We start from the raw sequence: 25314 nt of genomic DNA, 5'->3' as shown, positions 1-25314 counted from the left end.
AGTGTTGAACTGAGTGTTGTGGCTTGGGAATGAGGTTGGGAACTCGATGGAAACATACAGAAATCAAGAAGTAGGTCAATGTTTTTAAACATTGCTTAAAAAAATGTTTGGCTTGTAATGTTTTGCTTCAGTCTTCAGCCTTGTTGAATAATACCTGTGATCTTTTTTGCCTCTAAACTTAAGGTTAAAATGTTTTCTAGGGATAGTTATAGGGTTTGGTATATACATTTTACAGGATATTCATATAAAACAGGGGCTGGTACAGCAGACAAAGGTTTACAGAGATCCCCAGCCCTACCAGTGGGCACCCACTCACGGGTACTATCTTTCTCCCCCACTGAACTCCCAACTATACACCTTTGGAGCTGACCACTGATGTCTTGGTAGCCCTACTGATCAGACTGTGGAAGAAGTCTATCAATTTTCCTCTATTAGTGTGCTTTGAAAATTTAGACGTGCCACAAAAGAAAATGTGGCATTATGGTTCACTGGAAATAAAATGGAACATAGAACCAGAAGCTCTGGATATTATACTGTCTCCCATAGTTCATTAAGAGGCCCTTGTAAACTTTGTATATCTTTATAAATGTTAATTATTAACAGAGAAAGATAAAGCAAAAAAAAAAAAAACAAAGCTCAAAGAGTTAGTCTTAGATGAATAAAGTTATAAATGAGGAAGAAAACTGATTTGGATGCCAGGCAAGGATGTTCTGATAGTAATTCTTTGTTCTTCCTAGAACTTTTTTCCTTAGACATTTTATCTTCAGGTGTTCTCTCTACTGCTCTCCAAGACCAGCCCTTTCTTACCCTGGGCTAGGTTAATTTCACAGTTGGGAGTCCTGCCCTGGTGCCCCACCTAGTGACTTTGCTACTCAGGTCTTTGCCATCCACTACTCAATAGGGCATCCCTGCTCAGCCCAGCTCCCTCTCTCACACTTCAGCTGTATTTAGGTCTTCCTTTGTTCTGCCTGTAACACAGTCACTAGCCATGGTTAGTCCCAATTTTCATCGGTGATTTCTTCACTTCTCATCCATGATAATAAGCTCTCGTACCATCTAAATGTGCCCAGTTGCCACCTGGCCTTCATGACGGACAGATTCGTTCTCTGCTCACATCGGGCCACTGGTTCTTCTTTTGTGTGTGTGGCAGGAGGGGGGACTCTTCCAGTTGAGGGCTCCATGAAAGCAGAGGTAAAGCATGTGGCCTGAGCCTGACTGTCATCCAAAGAGGCATGGCCTGTTTTTCTCCACTCCCTGGCCCTATAATTTAATTTCCTTGGTTTCTAGAAATTAAAAAGAGCAAGCCCATGAAAAAAACTCTAGGAGTCAGAAAGGAATGACGTGCATTTTTGTAGATATTGTCTTTCCTGCCACTCAGCAATAGGCCCTTTACGATACAGGACTGAGCAAAATGCTGTAAATATGACCTTCATGTCACATGATCACCATATTTGGGTGCTCAAATCTCCGGAGATTACCTCTCCTCTTTTTTCATTGAAGAATTACTGTTTAATCTCGTAAACTCAACTTTATTCATAGTTTATCTGTAGAAACTTGAAATCCTGCTTCCCCCGTTATCCAGCAAGCTTAAAAAAAAAAAAAAAAACACAACCAAAAAACCCCCTTCCTTTTGTTCCTTCCCTTTTCTCTTGTATCTGCTTCCTTTCCCAGCTTTCTAATGGTGCTTCCACAGTGTAATATTAATATAAACATATCCTTTGGACCAACCCCATTCTCTTTTGAGCTTACACTATCCCCTGCCACCCTTTTTTTTGTTCCTCTCATCCCTCTATCCCATCTCTTTGCCTCCTCCTGCTTGTTCATTTTTTTCCATTCCTTTCCCTCTTGTCTTTTTTCCCTTACCTTTCTCTCTGTACCTCTGTTCTCTTCTTCCTTTGATCTCCTCCCCCCTCTGTTATCTCCTTAACAGCTTTGCAAGTGTGCACTAAAGAACAAAAAGAGAGTCTCAAGTAACTAAAAAAGTCACTCTGTTAAAGGGGTGGTCATTTCTCAACCGTTTCCCCTTCTAATTCTAGAGCTCTTCGGTATCCCCATCAGCCAGTTTCCGAGGTGCTGAGAAGCACAGAAACTCCACAGACTATTCGTCAGAGAGCAAAAAGCAGAAAACTGAAGAAAAGGAAATTGCAGCTCGTTATGTAAGTTCATTCACCTTTGCTTTAGGGGAGGCCAGCTGGCCTTGCTTTTTATCAGCAGTCGTTTCACCCTTTGACTATTACCAGCCAACACTAGAACACAGGATAACAACATCCTTTAGGAGAAAGAACATGTTTATTGCATTTATAGCTCTGTCTCATTGGCAAGCTGAAGGCCAGTGTGTATACAGGTGCATGCACGTGTGTATGTGGGAGGATAGAGTAGAGTGCATCATCTGGTAGCTAATAGAAGGTTTGGGTGGTACATGTTATTATTTCTATAAATGTCTTTGCTTTCCCCAAATATTTCAACGTAGTTGAGTTTCCTGTGGTTAGCTAGAGATGTTACGGAAAAATGTAAACTCATGGAAAATTTGTTAAAATGCCTAGATGGACTCATGTGCGTCAAGTTTTGTGGAATATAACTTGCAAAGACATCCAGGTTGTCCCTAACATGGGGTGAAGCTCATATTGTCCTAGTGTCTGGGCAGGTCCCTGAGCGAAAGGGAGCAAGCTGGATGGCAGTGGTGTGGAGACAGGTGGCCCCTATTCTGCTTCCCCTGCTGGAGCCCCCTGCCGGGCTGCAGACCTCATGAGAGACTAGAAATCTGGATTTTTATCTCCTAATTTTAACATTGTGGCTACTTGCTCAGTTTTTTAAAACACTGATAGACCAAACCATGCCCATCTGTAGGCTGGATTTATCCCAGGCATGCCAGTTTGCACCCTCTATTCTAGAATAATAAGCAAGCTATCAACTCCAATTTTTAAAACTGGGAAATGGAATCATATTTCTCAGCTCATAAAATCATCATGAGGATTAAAGAAGAAAATAGTACATTGTAAAGTGCTTAACATTGTTTAGTACAGTTCATTTTTAGAATATATGAGGAATTAATCTAGATTTATCTAGGCTAAATCTGACTAAAAATGTGATATATTTTCCCGGGGGAAGAAATAATGCTTCTCACTTCTTAATGCAGGACAGCGATGGTGAGAAGAGTGACGACAACTTGGTGGTTGATGTTTCCAATGAGGTATGTTTGTGGCTACTTTAATTTCGTAATCTTAGCTGGCTGCAACAAAGACTAGTGTCCAGACAATTAGTATTTAAAAGGCTTTCTGAATTTCTAAAGGGACTCACTTTTTATTTAAATGAAAAATTATCTATTACTGATTATATATGTTACTACTGGTCTTTTTCTTGTTGCTGTTCTTTTCTATGAAATATAAGTGTCTTTTTCTGCCTCAGTGAATGTACACCAGATATCTGTGGTCAGCCTGCTGATCTCATTGACAAGTAACTTGCAGACTGATGGAGTTTTGGTTTTAAATAGGTACTATAAATATTGTAGTATTTTCTTTGGCCTCAATACAGAATCTTTTATTTGGCAGTTTCAGTGAGGCTTGTTATCTATTCTAGAACATTTTGCACTTCTAAGCTATTAAATGCTCTTGGCTAGAAATGTCCACACTCAAGGACCCCAGCATTGTGATTGTGCTAAGCTGCATTACTACTCATGATGTTCCTTTGTAGGATCCATCTTCCCCTCGAGGGAGCCCAGCACATTCTCCAAGAGAGAATGGCCTGGACAAGACACGCCTGCTCAAGAAAGATGCCCCGATTAGTCCAGCCTCTATTGCGTCTTCCAGCAGTACTCCTTCCTCCAAATCCAAAGAACTTAGCCTTGTAAGCAGCTCTTTACCATCTTTCTCAGTGGTGCCTATTTCGAGGTGATGTTTGGGTTCGATTTCGATTTTTTTTTTTAATTTTTGTATTTTTCACATTTTTCTCTAAAACTTTTATTTCTAAATATATGTATATGTTCAGTATTTAATTGACAAAAGTATGTTTGGAGCAGAATAAGTTTACTAACTTGTCAGCAATGGGTATTTGTTTTGTGATTTCTTTTTGCAAGGATAGGAGAGGGATCTTAGCAAAGATAAAAAATGTACACTGGGGTTACAGGGATGGTTTTGTTACCTGAGTTTTTATGGTAAATTTAGTTTAGGGCTTGGATGTGATTTTGTTGCTAGCTTGTTTGAATTACCAAGCTACATATGACTGCAATAATTTTGCTTTCTTATCTAAAAAGTAATCTGTCATTTACAATTGTCTACCTTGACTCACACCACAAATCACAAATGCAGAAATGAACTGTTCATGAGTCAGGATAATCTCTCTGCACCCTTTTCTTCTGTGGCTGTGTAGTTAATTGCATTTTTGCATGGTGTGTCATCTTTTATCCTCACCAGTTATTTCCTTGTAATATAACATCTAAGAAAAAAAGACAAACTAGTTTTCAAATAACCTTTGGAATTCACAGCTAAAGGAAAGGAAATCCCTCAATTTGTCTGCAAATTAGGGGGATATGTCTGGCAGAGGGCTAGATTAAGTTTTTTTTCCTGTTGTTTTCTCTTGGCCTTCTGTGTACTGAGTCTCTCTGATGATTCAGGATTGGGTCTTTTTTCTAAGGGAACTTTTTAACCAGGAAGTCTCTTGTGATGTGAACAATCCACCAGGAGCCCAACATTAAACCACTCACTCTTTACCAAAGCCACCAGCAAATGGCCAGTCACAGTCAGGGAATCAGGGTTTGCCAGCCTCCTTCTGCCTCTGTCTCACCGGGACCAATTTCCTAGAAATGAAAGGCCCAAGCTGAAGAACCTCTTCCATTTCTCTTTTTCCTCTCCTTTTTTTCTTTTCCTTTTTCTGTTCTTTACCTTTTTAATATTTAACATCATTGTTCAAACCATGTTCTAATTGCTGGTACATTTCTTCGTATCTCTTGTTAGAATGAAAAATCTACTACTCCTGTTTCAAAGTCCAATACCCCTACTCCACGAACTGATGCACCCACCCCAGGCAGTAACTCCACTCCTGGATTGAGGCCTGTACCTGGGAAACCACCAGGAGTCGACCCCTTGGGTTAGTAAGAAAAAAATTATTTCTATATATATATATATATATATATATATTCTTCTGTTTTTAAAGAATTTAAAGCAATTTAAAGAGTGTAATACATTAAAAGTACTAATGACCAGTATTGAATGGTAGTTAGACAAAGTTGTTTAACCTGAACCAAGCACCTGTCACCAACCCTGTCTGGCACATGGTGGGTGTTCAGTAAAATAAGGCAAATGAATGAACTCCTCTGAAGCCTTGAATGACTTGAGAATATTAAAATAAGCTCATTTGAACCATGGATTCTAATTTTTAATGTATTTAAGGATATCTTCAATATTGTTTCCTGTGTTCTTGGTTTTTCTCTTTCTTCCTTCCATTTTGGTCTGCAGCCTCGAGCCTGAGGACCCCGATGGCAGTACCTTGTCCATATCCAACCCCATTTGGGATTGTGCCCCATGCTGGGATGAATGGAGAGCTAACCAGCCCCGGAGCTGCCTATGCTGGGCTGCACAACATCTCCCCTCAGATGAGCGCGGCTGCAGCCGCCGCCGCTGCTGCCGCTGCCTACGGGAGGTCACCGGTGGTATGTTTGTGGGCTTTTACAAAATAATGTTTCAGAGCACAGAGAATTGTCATACATAATTTTTGAATGTAGTTTATATGATATGAGGTATTTAGAGAGGGATATGTGTGTATTTATAAATTAAGCTGCATGTAATTATGTCTTGAGATCCATTTGTTTTGTAAGGCAAGGGAGTTTTTATGTCTTTTAAAAAAATTATTTTGGAAATTTTAAACCTTATAAAATTAGATCACATAGTATAAGGAATATAATGTGCCCTCTGTTTCTATCATGAGCTTCAATAGTTATTAGTATAATACATTTTCATGTGCGTTCCATCTCTAAGTACATTTCCATCCTAAACAGCCTATCATTTCATCAATAAATACTTCTGTATGTATCTCTAAAATCTTATTTTTAAAGGATCTGTTCTCCCAGATTTTAGAATAGATTTTAAGTAGGATGAAACACGTTAATGTAACTTTGTGTGTTTTTTGTTGTTTTGCTTGGAAAAATTCTAGGTGGGATTTGATCCGCATCATCACATGCGCGTGCCAGCAATACCTCCAAACCTGACAGGCATTCCAGGAGGAAAACCGTGAGTACTTTTGTGTCTTTGTACTCTGCATGCCAAGCCCTGGTCCCTTGCTGGCCCCTTAGACTTTGAGCCCTCTAAACAGTATTGGGGTGGTTCCCTTGGTTTGCATTTTTTACCTTGCAAAGTGTTTTTCACTTTGCTTAGCACAAGAAAAGAGGTAATGAAGTGGGGTTTTATATGTTCAGTTTAAAATCTTGAGCTTTAATATGGAAATGCAAATTGCAGAGGTATCTCCAGCAGTCAGGTCTTCTCTACATCTATTGTTGATTTCAAGGCAATTCTTTGTTCAGAAAGTCTGATTATTATGTGCGAACTTGGATGCTCAAAATTTGAATATATTGGGAGAAGACATGCCAAACTTCAAAGGCTGAAAGGAAATAAGGGCATTTATGCTCAGTTCTATTTTCAGAAAAGGTGACTTGCTCGATTGGCTTCTTGGACTGTGTGCTGGGCATCGAGACTCTTCATTCACAGTCGCCTTGAGTCATGACAGACGAAACACAACACGCCAGTTGTTCCAGCCTCCTCTTGTACATTCTGATCTCTCTCTGTATCTCATTCCACATCCTTCATTTTAATCCAGTGCACCTTTTTATTACTTCCTAAGCTCTCTGCCTATTGGCTTCATCTTCCCAGATAGGAAGACTTAAATAAAGTAACACTGGCCTTTCCTTTAAAAATTCCAGCTGGACTTCTCTCTCCTCTTTTTCGGGAAGCATCCCCTGCAGACCCTCCTTCCCTTGTTAGTGACATGCGTATGTTTATTTGCATTGCTTTTTTCGTGGGTATACCCTCTGTCACTATATGTGCATACGTATACCGCCTCCTAGTCCCAGTGCTATCCACACTTGACCCTCAAGAGCAGTTAAAGGCCCTGTCACCCAGAGGCTTGCCTGCCTTAAGGCATTTGCTCTCAATAGTCCTCCTTCCTGTAATACTTTTTCTGTATCTTACTGTCTCAGTCCTCTAAGATGTCATCTTATCAGAGTATTTTGCCCTGACAACCTTACCATCCCTCTCTCCCTTCCTCCCTGTTGTTCTTTCCTATTACCCTACATTTTTTATGCTTATTTGTGGCATTATCTGCCTCTCCCCACTTGACTATATGGGGGCAGAGCAGAACTTTCTGCAGTTCAGTTATAGAAATTACACCACTGCCTAAAATGGCACCTGGTTCATGGTACTCACAATATATATTTATTCAGAGAATGAATGAACGAACATATGCCGTCTCTTCCTTCTCTGATCCCCCTGCTTGTATATTCGCTACCTCACACTCAGGCACTTAATTTTCACCCTGGTGCTGCTTCTGTATCCTCTCTTCCTCCCCATGTTCCCTGCCCTTTTGGTGTTGAACATGCCTGACCTTGACCCTTTCTCTACTTGCCGTCTGATGAATCAGATTCTTGGTTCCTCCTTTTGTAACTTCTCTGTAGACTCTACCCTAAACTTCCTCGTTGCATCAAACACAGTGCAGGCTCCATAGCCAAGTTGCTCAGTAAATATTTGACTGATTAATAAGGAAGACAAGGCAAATTAGATTTTGAGTTCCTTGAGAGTTGAAGGTATAAATATCAATTAGCATAAAATTCTGTGTACCTGTGTGTGTTCTGCAAATAGTTGTTGACTGACAAGTCTTGTTGACCAAGAACTCTGCTGTATTTGAAGGTGAAAGTTGAGTGTATTTCAAGCAGTGACTAAATAACAAGGTCATAGGGATTAATCAAATAATGACTCAAATACCTGTGAGTTTCATATGAACTTGTGGAGGAGATAGAAGAGTTCCTTTAGGGAAGAAGTACCATCGCCTTTTCAATTACCACTTAAGTAACCAACAGTTATACGCAGAGCTATAGCATAGCTACTAGAGAGAATGAGGTGATGCTTTTTGCCTCAGCTACTGCTCTGGGGCCACAAGGAGTCTAAGTGTGGTAGGTGTATTTAAAGAAGCAGTGACAGTCTTGGTTTGGGGGTTCTGGCCAGTTAAACTGCTGTAGAATCACAGCTGGTCTGACTCAGGTGGTGCTACTGAGCCTGGAACTGAGCTCCCTTCCTTCCTCCAGTCTTTACTTTCGGCTTTATAAAATGCTTAAGATCCTTTGGGTAGGTTAATGAATTGGAAGAATTTTGTACGTGGGAGCGATGGAGTCACATTTAATGCTATTGGCAAATGACACTTCACCAGAAATACCAAAAAGCATGTGATGTTATCAACAGAGTATGGATTCAGAAGTGTGACAGATTGAAGTTTGAATTTTGACTCTGCCAGTGGACCACAGGGAAGAGCGACTTCACATACAGTTTCTTAACTTTGTGAGCAATGGTTGGCTCTCATCTGTGAACCAGGGATGTGGGGAAGAAGATTTGATTGAGTAATTAGATTTCAAATTTTCTGTCACTGGCATGTCTTTATGTAACAGGCTATCAAGACATACAAGTTCACTGTCATTTATATGCATATAGAGGTAATATACTTTTATTATAGATTTTTATAGCAGAATGATTATAATGATTATGTGGCTCTCCAGATCATAAGATACAGCATTGTGAAACTTAGTCTTGTGCATATTTTTCAACAGAAAACTTTAAAGTATGCTAAAACATAAAACATAATAAATCACCTAGCAGCCTCTTCCACTGCATATACTCACAAAGTAACTGCCTTTCTCTACAAAGACTTGTAACAGTTGTGCATCTCTGTCCTAATTATTTTTACAAAATGAATTGCTAGATGTTATCAAAAATTATAATTAAATGCTTGTTCCAAACTAATGAATAAAGTAGCATTTATTTGATAATTCACATTGGATCCTCCTGTCTATTCAGGTGAATTAGCAGAGTTTCCACTCCATATGTAATTGGAATGACAATGTAGTTTAATTTCAACATAAGCCAAAAATGGACTTTCTCCCTCACCGACTACTGAAAACGAGACTTCTGTGAATGGTGTATAACTATTTGATGAAAACCGCGGTACTAATTGTATGGGTTATGACACGTGAATGCAGCACAAACGAAAGCTCTCAAGTTAGTGGGTCCCAGGCTACTCACAATTCAGAAATCTTTCTCTGTTGTATTTGTTTGTTTTTATAAAGCAAGATTTTTCAAGATGGGAATAATACTTGATACATAGTCAGCAACAAATACTTATTGATGGTTTTTACTAACTTGTGTGTTCTCATGCTATTTAGAACCTAGCTTTCTATCATACCTCATAAACTACACTAGCTAGGCCTTTAATTGTGAATTCAAGGTCTAGTCCCATCTTCTGAGACACTGAAAATTTGGAGAAGGTGTTCTGCATCATGAGAGAGATGAGTTCAGTGTAACAAAACTGGGCCTCTTAGAGAGGGTAGAATGAGGTGGAGGTGGGAAGGTCAAGGACCTTCTTCAGATATTCTGGGTCTTCATCAAGTGATGATAATCTAATTAAAATAACGACTTCAGTGCACATGTTTTAAAAAGAGGGAATTGCAGCTGCTGGGACTACACGAAACGAAATGATGTTTTGTTAGAAGTCCAAACTTAACATTTTCTTCAACTGTTTTCTGTTCTTGTCACCATGTGGTGTGTGTGTGTTGGGGGAGTGTAGGTCACTGTATTTCTCTGACTCCCTGTACCCTCTCCCTTCAGCCCCATGTTTCTCATTATTTGTTCGACATCTCAAATAACTAGAAAGTGTGTGTTACCTGGACCTCAAATTGGTTATATTCAGAAAGTACTTTCGTAGACTGTCTTCCTCCCAATTTGCCCTTTCCCCACCCGTTTTTGTAAGTACCCTGTTTCTTATCTCCTGAGCTCAGAAACTCAGTTACTTTTGGCTCCCTTGTCACAGCTCGTAAATTAGGTCCTACAGAATTTTATGTCCACTCTTCCTTGTAGATTGTCATCATTGCCCTTGCCTAGTTGAGGTCCCCCAGTATCTCTCCCCTAGATTATTGGAATGATTATTTATTATTCCTCCTGTCCATGCTTCTTGCTACCAAGTTTATTTTATGATTGGCTTTGCCCAATAATGTCACACCCTTTCTCCCCAACAAAAAATCCCTTCAGCAAATTCTGGGAAGTTCTCAGCCTGGCATTCTCAGCCCTCCCTTTTCTAGCATTATATTAATATAATGATACAGAGTATTATATTGATATATAGATATAGATCTTGTATATATTTCATCAGACTTTGCTTAGCCAGCTCCTCTACCCATTTATTGTGGGATTGTTAAGTAAATGAATTCTTGGATTAAAACCAATCCAGGGATTTCCTGGATCATTTCACCTAATTTATTGGAGTCCTTGTTTTCTTCTATTCTGACCATCTGCAATGTGTTTTCCATGTTCCTCACTCCTTGGTAAAATCCTCCCATTAGTTAAAACCCATCTCTAGTACCTCGTCTGTCACGAAACATAAACTTGTGGTTTTCTTTTTAAACCACGTAGTCACTTCTGTACTTGTCTCATCATATTTCCTAGATTATAAGCCAGTTGTGGGCAACGCCAGGTGCCTCACCTAATTTTGTATCCTTAGCTTGACTTTAAGTCAGAGTATGTGGCTAGGAGGTACTTGGTACATACTGATGCATTTAATTGGATAGAAAGAGAATAGGCTTTGAGTCTATTTCTCTGATTCCTAGAAATGGTGACTGTCTGTACACATTCCAGGACTCTTTGCTAGTTAACAAGCACAGAGCTTGTTGAAATCTGATAGTAAGTATGTACTAGAGCTTTATCTTTTCCAGTTCTGAGTGTCTTTTACATATACTAATAGCAAACAGAGAGAGGGCTATATTATATCCTTAATAAAGCAGACTCTTGAAAATCACCTGGACTCTTTAAAAGGAAGTTTCAGGAACATAGTAGGTGCTCACAGAGTGGTTGTGATTGAGTTGAAGAAAGTCCTGTTGAAGACCTTGACGGAATTGTGTGCCTGGTTTCTTAACTATTTAAATCCTCAGGGCTCTTTAAAAAACCATTTAGTGATTCTAGAGGGGAATACAGGATGTCTTTTCAAATAAATTATCATTAAGAATGTATAACACCATCTAAACTTGAAATAACCTTTTTTTCCTTTCCTTTAAGATTTAGTCTCCATGACCTCTTAATTGCTAAATCAATTAGCCTTTTTCTCAGTTGTCATCCCTTAGAATCTCAGCCTTTCTCTATGAGCATTGCTGCCTTCCCGTTCTTACTTAGACTGAAACCTGGCTTTCTCCTGTGGTCACCCCTTCACCTGCAGCCGTCTAAGGGGGGTGACCTTTCATTTCATACACTGGCCTGAGGGCCAATGGTGGGATTGATAAGGGCTGTGGTTGCCCCACTTTCCCCAGCCTCTTCTAAAAGAGAACTCCTTTATACTTTTGTGAAAACCCTGCTCCTTTCAGGCTCGTGCCATTTGACTACCCCCCTTCCATCTTGATGGGGGTATTTCTCCAATATGTGAAAGACTTGACACATGGCTTAAGAGTCTTTCATTCAGAGCCTGCCATCCTGGTTGACTCTGGTACCCATAAGGATATCCCCCCCAGTGACCTCATCTTGGTTCTTGGACCATCTAATCTCTAGTGAACATCTGCCCTACTTGACTTTAGTTACCTGTATTTATAGGCTCACAAAGAAGAGCTTGTTAATCACCCCTAACTGTGTCACCTCCAGAATCCAAGCATTCCATCCAGTGCAACTTGTGTGCCTCCACCCAGCCAGAGTGATCCTTTCAATTCCAAATTCTGTTTCTAATTCTCACTGTCTCCCAGTTCCTAGCCACTGGCTTCTCCCCAGATAGCTGCATTAGGCCCCTGACTAGTTTCTTTATTCTGCCACCTACAATTTATTCTTCACCCAACAACCAGATTATTTGAAAATGTTAACTGAATAAGATCACTCCCTTAGACAAGTCTCAAATGGCTTTCTGTTCTACTCCAAGTAATATCCACACTCCTCATCACAGCCTACAAGGCCCTTTTTAGTCTGGCCCCTACCTCTCCCTTCAGTCTCATATCCTGTCACTCTTCATTGAGTACACTCTGGCCTCCTTGCTTGTTCCGCTTCAAGGCCCGCTCTCTGACACATTCCCCTCTACATATGTTTAAGGCCTGTGTCCTTAACTACCACTCTTAATGCACCCCTACTCTCTTTTATCTGAAACTCAGTGTGTGTAACAGCATTTAATCTGTTTTCCCCTCTAGGATGTAGACTAGTGTTAAGGACAGGGACTTGTCTATATTGTTCACCTTGAATTCTACAGCACCTGAACACCTTGGGGTTCAAGGGTGGAGACACTTTTCATGTTGGAGGTCTGCATTAATTTAGCTGTAATCAAATAAGACTGCATTCAAGAAACTTCAATTAGATATACTTTAAAGTATACATTATTTTGTAAAAATCTGTGTACTTAATAATTTTAAAAATGAAAACTATTTGTTAATGTTAAAGTTAACTAACCTTCTAATGATTTTGTTTTGCCTGTTTTTTGTTGGAAAGTATTTGAATATTTGGTTGCAGCATGAAGTCCCACAGTTTCAGTTGTCATTTGTGACAACTGTCATTTGTGACCTTAAGGGTGTCTTGATTTGGTTAGGTAGGAGAATGTTGATTTGCAGCAATAAGTGGTTGCAGAAGGCGTGGGTATTCTGCATTTTTCCATATTTCAATTGGATCTTTCTTAGCATCAAACAATGACTTTAAAATGTCATCTACTGAGAGCCCAATCAATTTCATCTGTAGTTCTTTAGGTGCCTTGGTGATATCAATTAGGTGAGGCCGGAATGCTAATTTGAGTGTGATGTCAGGATTCTCAAAGTTAGTGAACTTTTCATTGTGTTCTCCAATTAATAGGTCTATAACAGCTGCATATTCTTCAAATGATGAAATTTCCTTTTGAAGAAGTATTTTGAAAAAAGGTAGTTTTTTTCAAAATGCTTGGATTTTTTGCATTTTGGTTGCAGCATGGTCTGTATCATATATAGACTTAGTTTTCCTTGCAAAGAAATATTCAAGTTGTTTTGATTTACATATCATACAGAAATGCTGCATTCCTGTAGAAATCTTCTTTCAGTAATTCACATTGCTGATTCTGTTCTTTGTAAAATTTAACTGTCTGATCTCACAGAGATAAAATTTTGGCTAAAACCTGTCCCTGCCATAGCCAACACACTTTAGAATGATATAGCAAATCCACACTGAATACCTTATTGTTCAACTTTAGCATGTTATAAAACTGAGGATGCTGTGTTGCATTTGCATTAATATAGTTAACAATACTTAAAACTTATTGCAAAGTGTCACTTAAAATAGTAGCTGTAGCACAGAGATTTTGCTGATACAAGATACAATGAAAAGAAATGAGAGCATCTGGATCTGTTAATATTCATTCCTTTTATCTGTGTAATAAAGCCTTCATATTTTCCTGTCATGGAAGGTGCACCATCTGTACATATACTCACTAAATTTACCAAATTCAGTACAACTTCATGACCTTTATGTTGAAAGTTAGTTGTTGAAGCTATCTATTCCCAGTGTTCTGTTCACAAGAGTGCCCAAAGCGAGTAACTCTTTATAACAAAGAAAATCTACCGTTATGACCCAAATGAAGTATAAAACCTGTGCCAAGTCAGTAATATCAGTTGATTCATCCAAAGTGATTGAATAATAAATATTTTCCTTTTGAAGTATTGCATGAAGTTATTCTTTTGAGGGCAAATTCATGCTGCCGATCAGTTATGGTTCTCCTTGAAAAGAGGGAGTTATTTGTACTTTGAAACGTTATTGGGCGTCTCCGCATTCTCCAACTTCAAGAATGCATTCTTTCACAATTTCTGTATCACTGGATGGCTTCCCTTTTTTCTCCCAAATATGTAATCTACTTTATAAGTTGCTTCTGTGGTATTATTTCCATGTCTTACTGCTGCTTGGAAGAATTGTCTTTGCTTTTGCTTTTCATCCTTTAATTTCTGCTATACAACCTTTCGTGCCTGTCCCTCTAATTTAAAATATTTGTGGTCCTTATGAGTGTTACAACACTGATGAGCATTGAAATTTCTTTAATGTTGATATTGCAGTATTACAGAGCAAGCAAATCATCTTGTCTTTAGCAGAAACAAGATAATATTGCAATTTCCAATCCTCATTATAAAATCTGTTTTCTTCCTTCGGCGTTCTCTTGATCTTCTTTGACATGATGGGCTGTTAAGCAGACAGAATTAAAAACACTGTCGATCTATGCAACTATTCACAAGTTCCACTTCAAACAAAAACACAGTGCACTATTGTCAAAAGCTGGTAACGGACTGGCATACTCGACTCACTAACCAGCCTCATGCTGTAGTGGCGCCAGTCAGGCAGGGGAAGTTAGAACTAGATCATGAGCACAGCAGCTGTCAATTCAGCCCTTATGGCTTACTAATGTTCTCATTGTGCCGGTCAATCTGGGAGGATTATTTCATTGAAACTTATTCTTTGGTATTTTAAATATGTTCATTTTAAAAATGAAAATATAAAAGACGAACAAAAATGTATTAATAAAAACAAAAGGATTTGTTTTGTAAAATTTGAATTCAGTCAAAAGGCTGCACTAAAGGACCTAGAAGACCACAGATCCCTCACCCCTGACCTAGAACATATGGGACACTTAAATATTTGCTGAATAAATGGATAATAAACATGTTCTCTCATGTGGCCTTCATATTTGCCATACTCTTCATCATCATAATGTCTTTAGATAATTAATGCTCATTAGAAAATGCAGCCCCATTGCCATTTTCCCTGTCCTCTTCACTGTCAAATTCCCAGAGTACAGTGGAATTATTGGTAGCACTAACCATCTGACATTTTAATAGTTATTTAAGTGACCCTCTCACTAATGAATGTGCCCTCCACCCCAGGCTGTAACTTTAAGAGAACAGCGTATGTGGGTTTCTTTCTTGCCCAGGCCTTACTGTAGTGCTTGGCATGCTGGGATACTCAAGAAATACATGTTAACTGGATGAACCTCTCAGTAAACTGTAGTGTGATTGACTGTCTTCCCTCCCTTTCTACTTCCTTGTCTCTACTGGTAATTTCCCTCCCTGACTGCTCTTGCTGGGAATTTCTTAAATGCCACCATTCTCTTAGATTCTACATCTGTTACACTTCTCACCATATAATCTGCTTCAGGATTATTTTTTCTACCCCCTTAGCTTCAACTTCGTGGATGATTTCTAATCTGATCTCTCTCCTGAATCATAGCTGTTTGGATTTCCATCTCAAGTTCAAGAAAACCAAATCCTTTACCTCCTCACGTATGTCCCTACAGACCCCTGAGTTATGGGTCCCTGTCGTTTTCACTAGTTAGTGTGGTCTACCTAGTTGGTACCCAGGTTCTAAGCCCTAGAGTCCTCTTCATTATCCCTCTCTCAGGTCATATGTCCAGTATGTCTTTCAGTCCTGTTGATTTGACCCAAAGAATATCTTCTACCCAGTGGCTTCCTAGCTTCCCTCGTCCTTCCCCCTCAGCAAGTCTGATATTTCTTCTACAGCTCTCTATAGTTTACAGAGAAAACAAAAGCTCTCTACTGTCTATGCCCACATCTTCCACAGCCACAGTGCACACTCACCTTTTCTGGGAACATTCAAGCAGTTGATGAGGGCCCTCAGTAATGGGCTGAATTTTGATGAATGTGACCAGCCTATAGATTTTTACATTAAGGAATCATAAACTGTTTTAATCTTATCCTAAATCTTCCCTGCAACTTGATCTAACCTCCTGTTCTTTGTACATCCACAGTACTTTCTTCTTGGTACATTTGTCTGTTGTAAACTTCTTCCCATAAGCAGAGCACGTTCCCAACCTCCATGCCAACACAGAATGACATAATTTCAAAAATGGGCTATTGCCCATGATAGCCCCCAGGACAGGCCAAGCTGCCTCCCACCAGCTGCTGGCATCTCCTGCTTCCAGAAACCCCGTGTGCGTCACAGCAGCCTCACTAGTCCCTCCTTGACTTCAATGCCCTTAAAATAAAGATGAGTCTGTTGAGAAAGGTACTCTAACTTAAGCTGTGTTTTAGAACCAAATGCTTCCATAACCTGAGGGCTTTCCCTGGAAATGAACTGGAGAAGGAGCAGCTGATACGTACTCACTCTCAGGGGGGCCTTTGGGGCCATCAGCTGGGACGTTTTTTCAGGTTCTCATTCCATTTGGATTTACTAGGATTTGTAATTGTCAAGTCTGATCAAGGTATTAACATAAGGTTTTATCTTTTTTTTTTTTTTTTTTTGGCACATCTGCCTTTTCAAAATGTAAGCCTAGAGACCTTGGCTTACTTGAGAATCTCCACTATAGTAAGTCACTTGCTTAACGTGAACTAGAGGCAAAATCTCATTGCAGGCCTGTGATTCACCCAAAGTAGAAGGCAATGCAAGTTTGCAGAGTGCCCCTGAAAAGGTAGGGGCTGTACTTGACATTGGTCACTTCATTTAATTCTCTGTGAAGTGTAAAAAACATTCTCTTCATTTTAGAGATTAGAACTAAAGTTCAGAGAAGCTAAATAACTACTGATGTCACTCAGCAGCTAGTGAGGAGTCAGCCTGAGACTTGATCATAGATTTAGCTGTATGACTCTAAAAATCACAATTTTTCCACTGTATGGGTAAATTTGACTTGCTCGAAAATCACAAGGGGCACTGAAAATGTTTTATTTTCATCTCATTACACTGAACAGTTAACATTTTTTTACATCCCCCTCTTCCTACCTTTTCTCCTCTCCCTTGCCTTAGAGCGTACTCCTTCCATGTCAGTGCAGACGGTCAGATGCAGCCTGTCCCCTTTCCCCCCGACGCCCTCATCGGACCCGGCATCCCCCGACACGCTCGCCAGATCAACACCCTCAACCACGGGGAGGTGGTGTGTGCGGTGACCATCAGCAACCCCACGAGACACGTGTACACGGGTGGGAAGGGCTGCGTCAAGGTCTGGGACATCAGCCACCCTGGCAATAAGAGTCCTGTCTCTCAGCTCGACTGTCTGGTGAGTGAACACGGATGAACTAGACTTAGGCTTTCATTCAGAAAACAGAAAGGGGTGGCGGGAGAACTGTATATATAAGCAAATCCACACGGCGTTGATCCCAGGTGGGTAGTTGGTCGTAGGTGGTTTGTGGTCTTTCACTTGGAGGCTTGTCTTTTTTCAGTTCCTTGAGGCAGAATGATCTGGTTCTTCATGTGTGGCACATGCACCAGTTTTCATTAACCCTGCCTCCCATGAGTAAAGGCCAAACCAGTTGTTTTCCTATCTAATAGTTAAGAAAATTAAGAACCCACAGTATAGTTTCAGATGTCATCATCTGTCACGTGTAAAGAGTAACTTGCTACTTCATGTAGCAAGCACTAGATAGCCCCTTAGCTGCTTCATTGGCCTTTATCCTTGAGTTACTTAGGAAAATTCAGTTTGGTTTTCCTCCCTTATGGCAATAGTAGAATTTTTGCAGTAGCATGAGGGTAGATCAATTTAACATAATTAAATGTACATAACATTCTTGTAACCTTATGAGCTGGGAGGATTTTTTTTTCCTGTTACTTAACATCCCTTGCTCGAGTCCTGCTTCTCAGTAGTGCAGCTTCATCAAACCCATGATGCCCTTTAGTCATATAATGCAAGGCCAGGCAAAAGGAACAGACTGCCAGGTGTCTTTACGTTCCTGACACTTTCTTGGCAATGGGGTAGGACCTTTCAATAGCAGAGCTGAGTCTGAGAATACCAGACTTTCAGGTGTGGGTACCCAGGACTGGGAGAGCTCCTGCATTAGTGTACATGTGTATCTGTGTGTGCAAATGACACAGGCAGTTGGTTAATTTGGTCATGGTGGGAGTGGGTCTAGATCTTTGCATTTTGATGCTAATTAAGATTAAATAGCTCAGTACTAAGGTTTGTAGATCAAGTTTAAGTACTTCCCTAATTTCATGTAATTTTCTAGCATTAATCCACTTTATCATTGTCATAAGTATAAATGGCTCATTAAACCGGGAGGGAACACAATACTTTTATGGATTTCTGCTCTCATGTTAATGCTGTTTTCCTTTCCTCATGAGTAATCTCTTGATGGTTTTTGTCTCTACAGAACAGGGATAACTACATCCGTTCCTGCAGATTGCTCCCTGATGGTCGCACCCTAATTGTTGGAGGGGAAGCCAGTACTTTGTCCATTTGGGACCTGGCGGCTCCAACCCCGCGCATCAAGGCAGAGCTGACGTCCTCGGCCCCCGCCTGCTACGCTCTGGCCATCAGCCCCGATTCCAAGGTCTGCTTCTCGTGCTGCAGTGACGGCAACATCGCCGTGTGGGACCTGCACAACCAGACCTTGGTGAGGTAGGTAGGCATTATGGGTTGTGAGGAGGAGCTGATTTTACCAAATTGTGCCAAAATGCATGTGTGAGAGAGAAAGAGAAAGAGAATAGGTGAAATATAATTATCTTGCTAAAAATTGTTAAGAACAGGTCTATTTTAAGATGCCACAAACAAATTATGAATGTAAAATCTTACTTCTTTTGACTATTTGAACATTATAAGAGATTTTTGCCTTCTTTTCTTTCTTTTTAACATTATAGTAAGCATCACCAATTTCTGTTTTTGAAAAAATGAGGTCAGTTTGATATAGATCAGCATCCATAAGGTTAACATGACCTCATGAGCTCATTAGACATCATTTGCCATCTGCTTGCTAACTGTTACTGTTGCGAGATCCGCATTGAGAAGATTCATAGTGCATGGTACTATCTTGGATGCCATATGTATCTATCATGTCCATTTCTTCAGTAAATATTTAGCAATTACCATGGGGCCCAGGCACTGTGTGGGGTCTAAATTATCTAGTCCCACTTTTCAGGATGGATAGACATAACTTAACAAATGAGATTGTAAAGGATCAGTATGGGTAGGTTGGTGTTGGCAGGTAAAGCCCCGAAACAAGTCTCCAAATGACAGCACCCTAAGAGATCCGTAAGCAAGAGGTAGTATGATCAACTATAGGGTGTGAGAAGGTTGTGATTAAATCCAGCTACAAGTTGAGTGTGTAAAAAGAAGAGGCCTGCCTGTTATTTTGAAGGACTGAACTCCTAAGATTCTAAAACAAAATAAATGATCACTTTTGTTGCTTATGGGTAAGGCTTTGATGAGGAGCTGCTTCTGACCCCTTCTTCCCCTGGTGTCTTTTGTACATTTTACCAGGAGTGATTCCTGGAGCAGTAGCTCACACCCAGTGTCTTTCCACGTGCCTTACCTGAGAGCATGGCCTTCTGTCCTGCACAGCCACCCACAGGCACACTGCTGCTCACTGCAGGACTTGATCTGCTTCCTGTGACGTCCCCAGTTCTTTGTAAAAGGGACAATTAAATTCTCTCTTTTCTTCATATCACAGTGATAGAATAGGTCTCAGAATATCTTTGATTAGTTCATATTATATATGCGTAGGTGTATGTTTCCTTTTGTTAATTTATTTAGAGATTTTTTTTTCCATCAGTAATATCAATCATGTTTTTGTGGAAGAGTAATTTGAAGCACTTCTTAAATATTTAAAAATAAAAAGTACAGGAAATTTAGCATCTCAGTTAAACTTTAATCTCTTCATATATGCTTTGTTATTACTTTGAATAATTAGAAAACATAAGAAATCAAAATGAAATCTACAAATAAGGCCTGTATTGAAATTGAATCATCAAGGAATTCTAAATTGAGTGCAATTAAAAACTAACTTTTCAAGGGCTTTCCCTCCATTTTGACATTTTCAGGCAGTTCCAGGGCCACACAGATGGAGCCAGCTGTATTGACATTTCTAATGATGGCACCAAGCTCTGGACAGGCGGTTTGGACAACACAGTCAGGTCCTGGGACCTGCGAGAAGGGCGCCAGCTGCAGCAACACGACTTCACCTCCCAGGTACGGTCTGTGCACCCGTGACACTTTAGAGACATAGTGTGACGAAACATACGACGTACTAGAAGAAGGGACAGTTCACTTGCCATGTGATGATGTCACTTTTGACGCTGGATTAATCACTTTGAGATCTTACTACTTTGGGATCACCCTTTTGACTTTAATTTCTTTCTGTTCAAATTATCTTGATTTCCTTCATAATTTAAGTAGAGACAGTACCTACTGGTTAAATGAAGCATGTCCACAGTAGCCACCATCACCGTTAACCTGCTTTGATTCTAGATCTTTTCTCTGGGCTACTGCCCAACCGGAGAGTGGCTCGCGGTGGGGATGGAGAACAGTAACGTGGAAGTGTTGCATGTCACCAAGCCAGACAAATACCAGCTACATCTTCATGAGAGCTGTGTGCTGTCGCTGAAGTTTGCCCACTGTGGTGAGTAAGCTCCTTTTGTCCATTTTCGGTCAACCAGAATTCTTCCTTCCACCTTCCTGTGGTTTCATTCCAAGTCAGGTCCTTTAGTTCATTAATGTGGCCCTCTTCAGAACTGTGTTACTTCCTTATACACACCTGCTTCTCTAATGCCATGCAATTTTCTGACATTATTCCATTTTATCCCTATCATAAGTATAAATGCTCATTAAATCCAGGAAGGTGTGCTTTATTTTTGAAGTGAAAAGATACTTTTGTTTCTTACAAATGGATGATTTCTCTGTGAATAGTTTGGTGCTCTGTAAAGCAAATCTTGAGTGTCTGACAAAGTAACACAAATACTGCCTTTTTCAAAACCGGTTTCTTACAGGCAAATGGTTTGTAAGCACTGGAAAGGACAACCTTCTGAATGCCTGGAGAACACCTTACGGGGCCAGTATATTCCAGGTAACACCGAACCTGTTTAGCTTCCACTTACCATGTGCTCACTGCGTGGCGGTTGTTTGACCAAACTCTCCCTGTGCATTCTCTCAGATTAATAATGTACGTAAGTGGCTGGAAGGTCGGAGCTAGTAGTGTTCCCATTGTGCAGAGAAGCAAACTGTGTCCGAGGGAGGTTGAGGGTCACAGCACTGGAGCTGGGGAAAGTCGCCATCGTTCTCTGAGGCCAGAGCCGGGGCTGCCACGGCACTGTTCACCACCTCTTTGTCCTCAATCCCTTTTTACATGTCAGAGTGGAGGTTTTATGTCTTTTGTGATTAGTGTGTGTGTCTTTTTAAATGTTTTATTTTAAAAGTTGAGCACTTTGCTAAAATATACTCTTATTAGTATTATTAGTTCTTTGATTTTTACCCAAAGAAGATGTTATGGAAAAGTTTGATAAATCCTAATTAATTTTATAAGCTTTTATTCTACCTATTGATTTGGTGGAACTTTATTTTATGAAATAATCTATAGAAGGACCAAATTGTAGACACGGTACACATAAGCACACGCACACGCACACGCACACACAATCTCCACTCTCTCTCTTACTGGCATGTGAGAATTTCATAAGCAAGCTAAAGACTTGGCTTTTTTAACGTTCTATATTTAAGGATGTTATTTTCTAGTGTTGTTTTTTCAGAAATAACAGATTTGCAGTTCTCTTAGCCAAGAGGTATTAAGTCATCATAAAGTAGATTAATGTAGTTAAATCTGAAACATGTATGCAGACTGGAAATATGCAAGATAATAGGACAAAAATAGCTGATTGTTGCTGTCATAGGTTTATAATTTAATAAATGATTTTTCATGTTGTAGATCACAGCGTTTTGGATGGTCCCCACTTGACTTTTTTTTTTTTTTTATTTTTTTGAAACTAGAGAGTACCTTTTATAGTAAGTACAAGTATGTTTCTTGTATGTGTACTAGGTAGTGAATTCAAATTATCAATTGTGATTTTAAAAGTTTGAGAAACACTGGGAGTGGATTAGCAACTGCATGTCATACATATATTTTTTAAGTGTTTATTCAGAGTCCTGATTAAAATCCTGTGGTTTGTTCTTTTTCTTTAATGAGTACAATTCAGTTAAAAGTTAACATTGACTCTTCTCGTAGAGTAATTGACCATGCTATACAGGCTCTCTAAGTGTGGTACATTTTTCTTTCTAACTGTTGAACCTCTTTCCTCTTGTAAGTTTGTATCATATTTCTATAGTAAGAACATTAGGCTTTTTACTAGGAATATTTTCCATTCTTTATTTTTTAAATGTAATGTTTTCAATGCTGTTTCTCATTTCTCATATATTATCCTGTCTGAAGTCAGCTGCATGCCTCTGAGGTGGTAGGCAGGTAAAATGTCTACCTGTTTGCCATGTAAGGAAACTGAGGCTCAGACAGGTTAAGTGACCTGTCCAGTGTTCCATAGCTCAGCCTAAATCTAAGCCGCCTGACTGAAGTTGAGGGTTTTTCACACTAATAGCACCCCCTCGTTACGTCTTGGAGAATATGGTTTGAAATAGGGCCCTGCTTCACCAGCAGTGATGCTCGTGTCATTGACTTGCCTACCTACCTGATGTCCCCAGTGCAAGAGCTTCTAGGCTAACCTGGTGAGGTGATGCCCACCGTGGATCCCATCCAGCTCTGTCATTTGAAGGAAGCGTCTTGCCTGCATTTCCCTAATGGTGGCTCCTGTTGGTCAGTGAACACGTTACATTTGCATTTGCTCCCAAGTCCTCCAGACCTGCCTCTCCTTACTCATGGGATTTTCTTCCAATATTTAACATGTTTGATTGTATGTTTCTTTCCTAGTCCAAAGAATCCTCATCGGTGCTTAGCTGTGACATCTCTGTGGATGACAAATACATTGTCACTGGCTCTGGGGATAAGAAGGCCACGGTTTATGAAGTTATTTATTAAGGACAAATCTTCATGCAAACTGGACTCCTTCTCCTTGTAGCACTTTGCTCTATCATTCTTTTTGTTCACCCCCTGCCCTCGCATCTAAAACCAAGGATTTCAAATACCCATTGCAGTTGTGAAGTTTAACCCCCTCCCTTGACCCCACTTCCTACTTGCTATTGAATTGTGAATACTCATTAAAACCTGTGATACCAAATCTTCAGCTATCTACTTGGAAGAACATGGAATAAGCATACTTAACAGTGAACGGAATCTTTAATTATGTATTATATCTGTAATATATTTATTTTGTTTAAAGAAGGCTTTCTAACAATGACTGACTAAATAAAGCTGTCTGCTCCTGCATTGATAATGAAGGTGCGTTGTATTTGATACCCCTCCCCCCTTTTTTTGGCAAAGGAGGGGAAAGGAAGGTTTAAAATAATTGATTAAAAATGTCACTAAATGTAGACTAATAACTATATAGAGATGTGAAATGTATAATTACACATGGAAGCAATATGTTGCTGTGTTGTTATTAGGTTTTTTGTTTTTGTTTTCTACTTACTTCAAAGACGTTTGGAAATTTGGCTGAACAATTAGAACATGACAGGCCAAGTCATATTCATTTGGGTCTATTTAGACAACTTTAACCAATATATCTATAGCTTTAGATGATATTCGATAAAAGTCATTGGACTTTTTCTTTTTTCTTTTTTTGACTTGTTGACAAGTGTCTTTGTAATATGTTTTTAATTCCCTTTTTTATTGTATTATAGACAGATGAACAAATTAAATTTGGCCTCAAAGAGAGAACTTAATCCCTTCTGGATATTTTTGCCACGTTTCTTTGCAAAGGGAGATATATATCTTTGGGCAGTTTTGTTATTACAGAAATCATGGCTATTTTGTGGCATGCTCTTTGGGAGCTGCACAGATACGGGAAGGACTCCCACCGCTGGGCAAGTCAAGTCTTTTACAAAACAAGGACAGCAGAGGAGGGTTTGCAGAGACCTCCCTCTGAAAAACACAAAGAACGGACTCTCCTGGGATGAGGACTTGCTTTCTTTACCTCCGGTTCTTTCCATGTCTTAGTTGGATGTCCCTGAAATGGACACAGGCTGTGCCATTGTGCCAGAAACATTGTGTTATCTTTTATGTTGTTGTTGTTGCTGTTAAACTATAATATGTGACTCCTTTTTTTTATTTTTTTTTTTTTTGTTTGAATGCTTTAAAAATCTTTTAAGTCTGTGGATCTGCTGATGTACAGTGCCTTTGCTGCTATGGATCAAAATCAAAAGAACCGTGTAGATAAACTTTATTGTATAAGTAGAAAATTACTTAATTTCGTACTAGAAATGGATGGATGCTGCAAGTTGAAATGGACTGTCCATTGACGTTCCTAATGTGGTAGCAGAAAAAAAAAATGGTGTCTTAAGTGCTTAGTGTTTGATGTCATTAACAGTTTCGTAAAACTCTACAGTGTAGAAAGATTTTGATACTAAACTGTGCATTGTACATAGTTCTAATGCATTGTATTGACCACCAGTACTTCTATAATGGTAGATTGTTTGTGCATTCAGACTTTTAAGCATTAAACATACATAACTTCTAGTATGCTTATTTTTCTAATTCTTTGTTTTGCTGGCTTTAGTTTATATTTTATCTTTGTGCCACTCATATATTAAAAATGACTACTTTTATTCAAGGGAGATTGGTGTTAAAGTAATGTGGGTTTTTTTTTTTTTATTGTTTCCCTTTTTGTTATGGTTTTATTTTCACTTGAGAGGAGCTAGAAAGGATAGGTGGTAGAGAAGCTATCAATGACCCATTGCTCCCAAATATTTATTGAGTACCTCTTTGGTTTGTAAAAATATTGTCTATCAAAAAGTAGTCATGTCCTTCAAAATATTGATACTTTAGAACTACACTGTTCAAAATGGTTACCACCAGCCATATGTAGTTATTATATTTAAATTTAACTTCGTTAAAATTAGAAATTTAGTTTACCAGTCACGCTAACTACATTTCAAGTGTTGAGTAGTCACATGTGGCTAATGGCTACTGTATTGGACTGTGCAAATTTTAGGAACGTTTCCGTCATAGTAGATAGTTCTGTGGTCCAACAGTGCTTTTACATTAGACCATATAGACCGTTGCCAGCCATTTGGGTTTGGGAAACATTTCCAGTGTCATTCACTGAATTCTTTACACCAAGCTTCTTGGGCTGTTGCTGGTTGGGTGTGTGAAGATTCAGCATAAGGAGGAGCATAAATTAAGAATTCTGAAGTCTTGGGACTCAAAATCTGAATTTCAAGGAACTATAGCATAGAAGGCTAGCGATTGGGAGCCCCACAGTGGTCCGGAGTGATCAGTTGTAAGAGAAG

At 39.5% G+C, this 25314-nt stretch overlaps 1 protein-coding gene across 20 annotated transcripts in view; it reads left to right on the top strand.

Moving 5' to 3' along the window:
- The window catches only part of LOC138388347 (transducin-like enhancer protein 4), a 148291-nt gene extending 123615 nt beyond the window's left edge, over positions 1-24676 (top strand). For 12 of the 20 annotated variants that reach the window (XM_069476357.1, XM_069476356.1, XM_069476360.1 and 9 more), the window contains 12 exons: positions 2037-2156; positions 3137-3190; positions 3691-3843; positions 4950-5082; positions 5451-5644; positions 6145-6221; positions 16965-17214; positions 18305-18552; positions 19971-20118; positions 20398-20548; positions 20916-20992; positions 22838-24676. In XM_069476357.1, the coding sequence (XP_069332458.1) occupies positions 2037-2156; positions 3137-3190; positions 3691-3843; positions 4950-5082; positions 5451-5644; positions 6145-6221; positions 16965-17214; positions 18305-18552; positions 19971-20118; positions 20398-20548; positions 20916-20992; positions 22838-22945 (1713 nt within the window). In that variant the 3' untranslated portion in view covers positions 22946-24676. Of the gene's footprint in view, positions 1-2036; positions 2157-3136; positions 3191-3690; positions 3871-4077; positions 4150-4949; positions 5083-5211; positions 5224-5450; positions 5645-6144; positions 6222-16964; positions 17215-18304; positions 18553-19970; positions 20119-20397; positions 20549-20915; positions 20993-22837 lie in introns of all 20 variants that reach the window. The other 8 variants (XM_069476362.1, XM_069476363.1, XM_069476366.1 and 5 more) reach the window with 5 other exon arrangements.
- The last annotated feature ends 638 nt before the right edge of the window (positions 24677-25314 follow it).

Source organism: Eulemur rufifrons, chromosome 7 (assembly GCF_041146395.1).
Source record: "Eulemur rufifrons isolate Redbay chromosome 7, OSU_ERuf_1, whole genome shotgun sequence".
Classification (NCBI taxonomy): Eukaryota; Metazoa; Chordata; class Mammalia; order Primates; family Lemuridae; genus Eulemur; species Eulemur rufifrons.
Note: the sequence above shows the minus strand (reverse complement) of the source record. Positions and strands in the feature narration are given on the sequence as shown.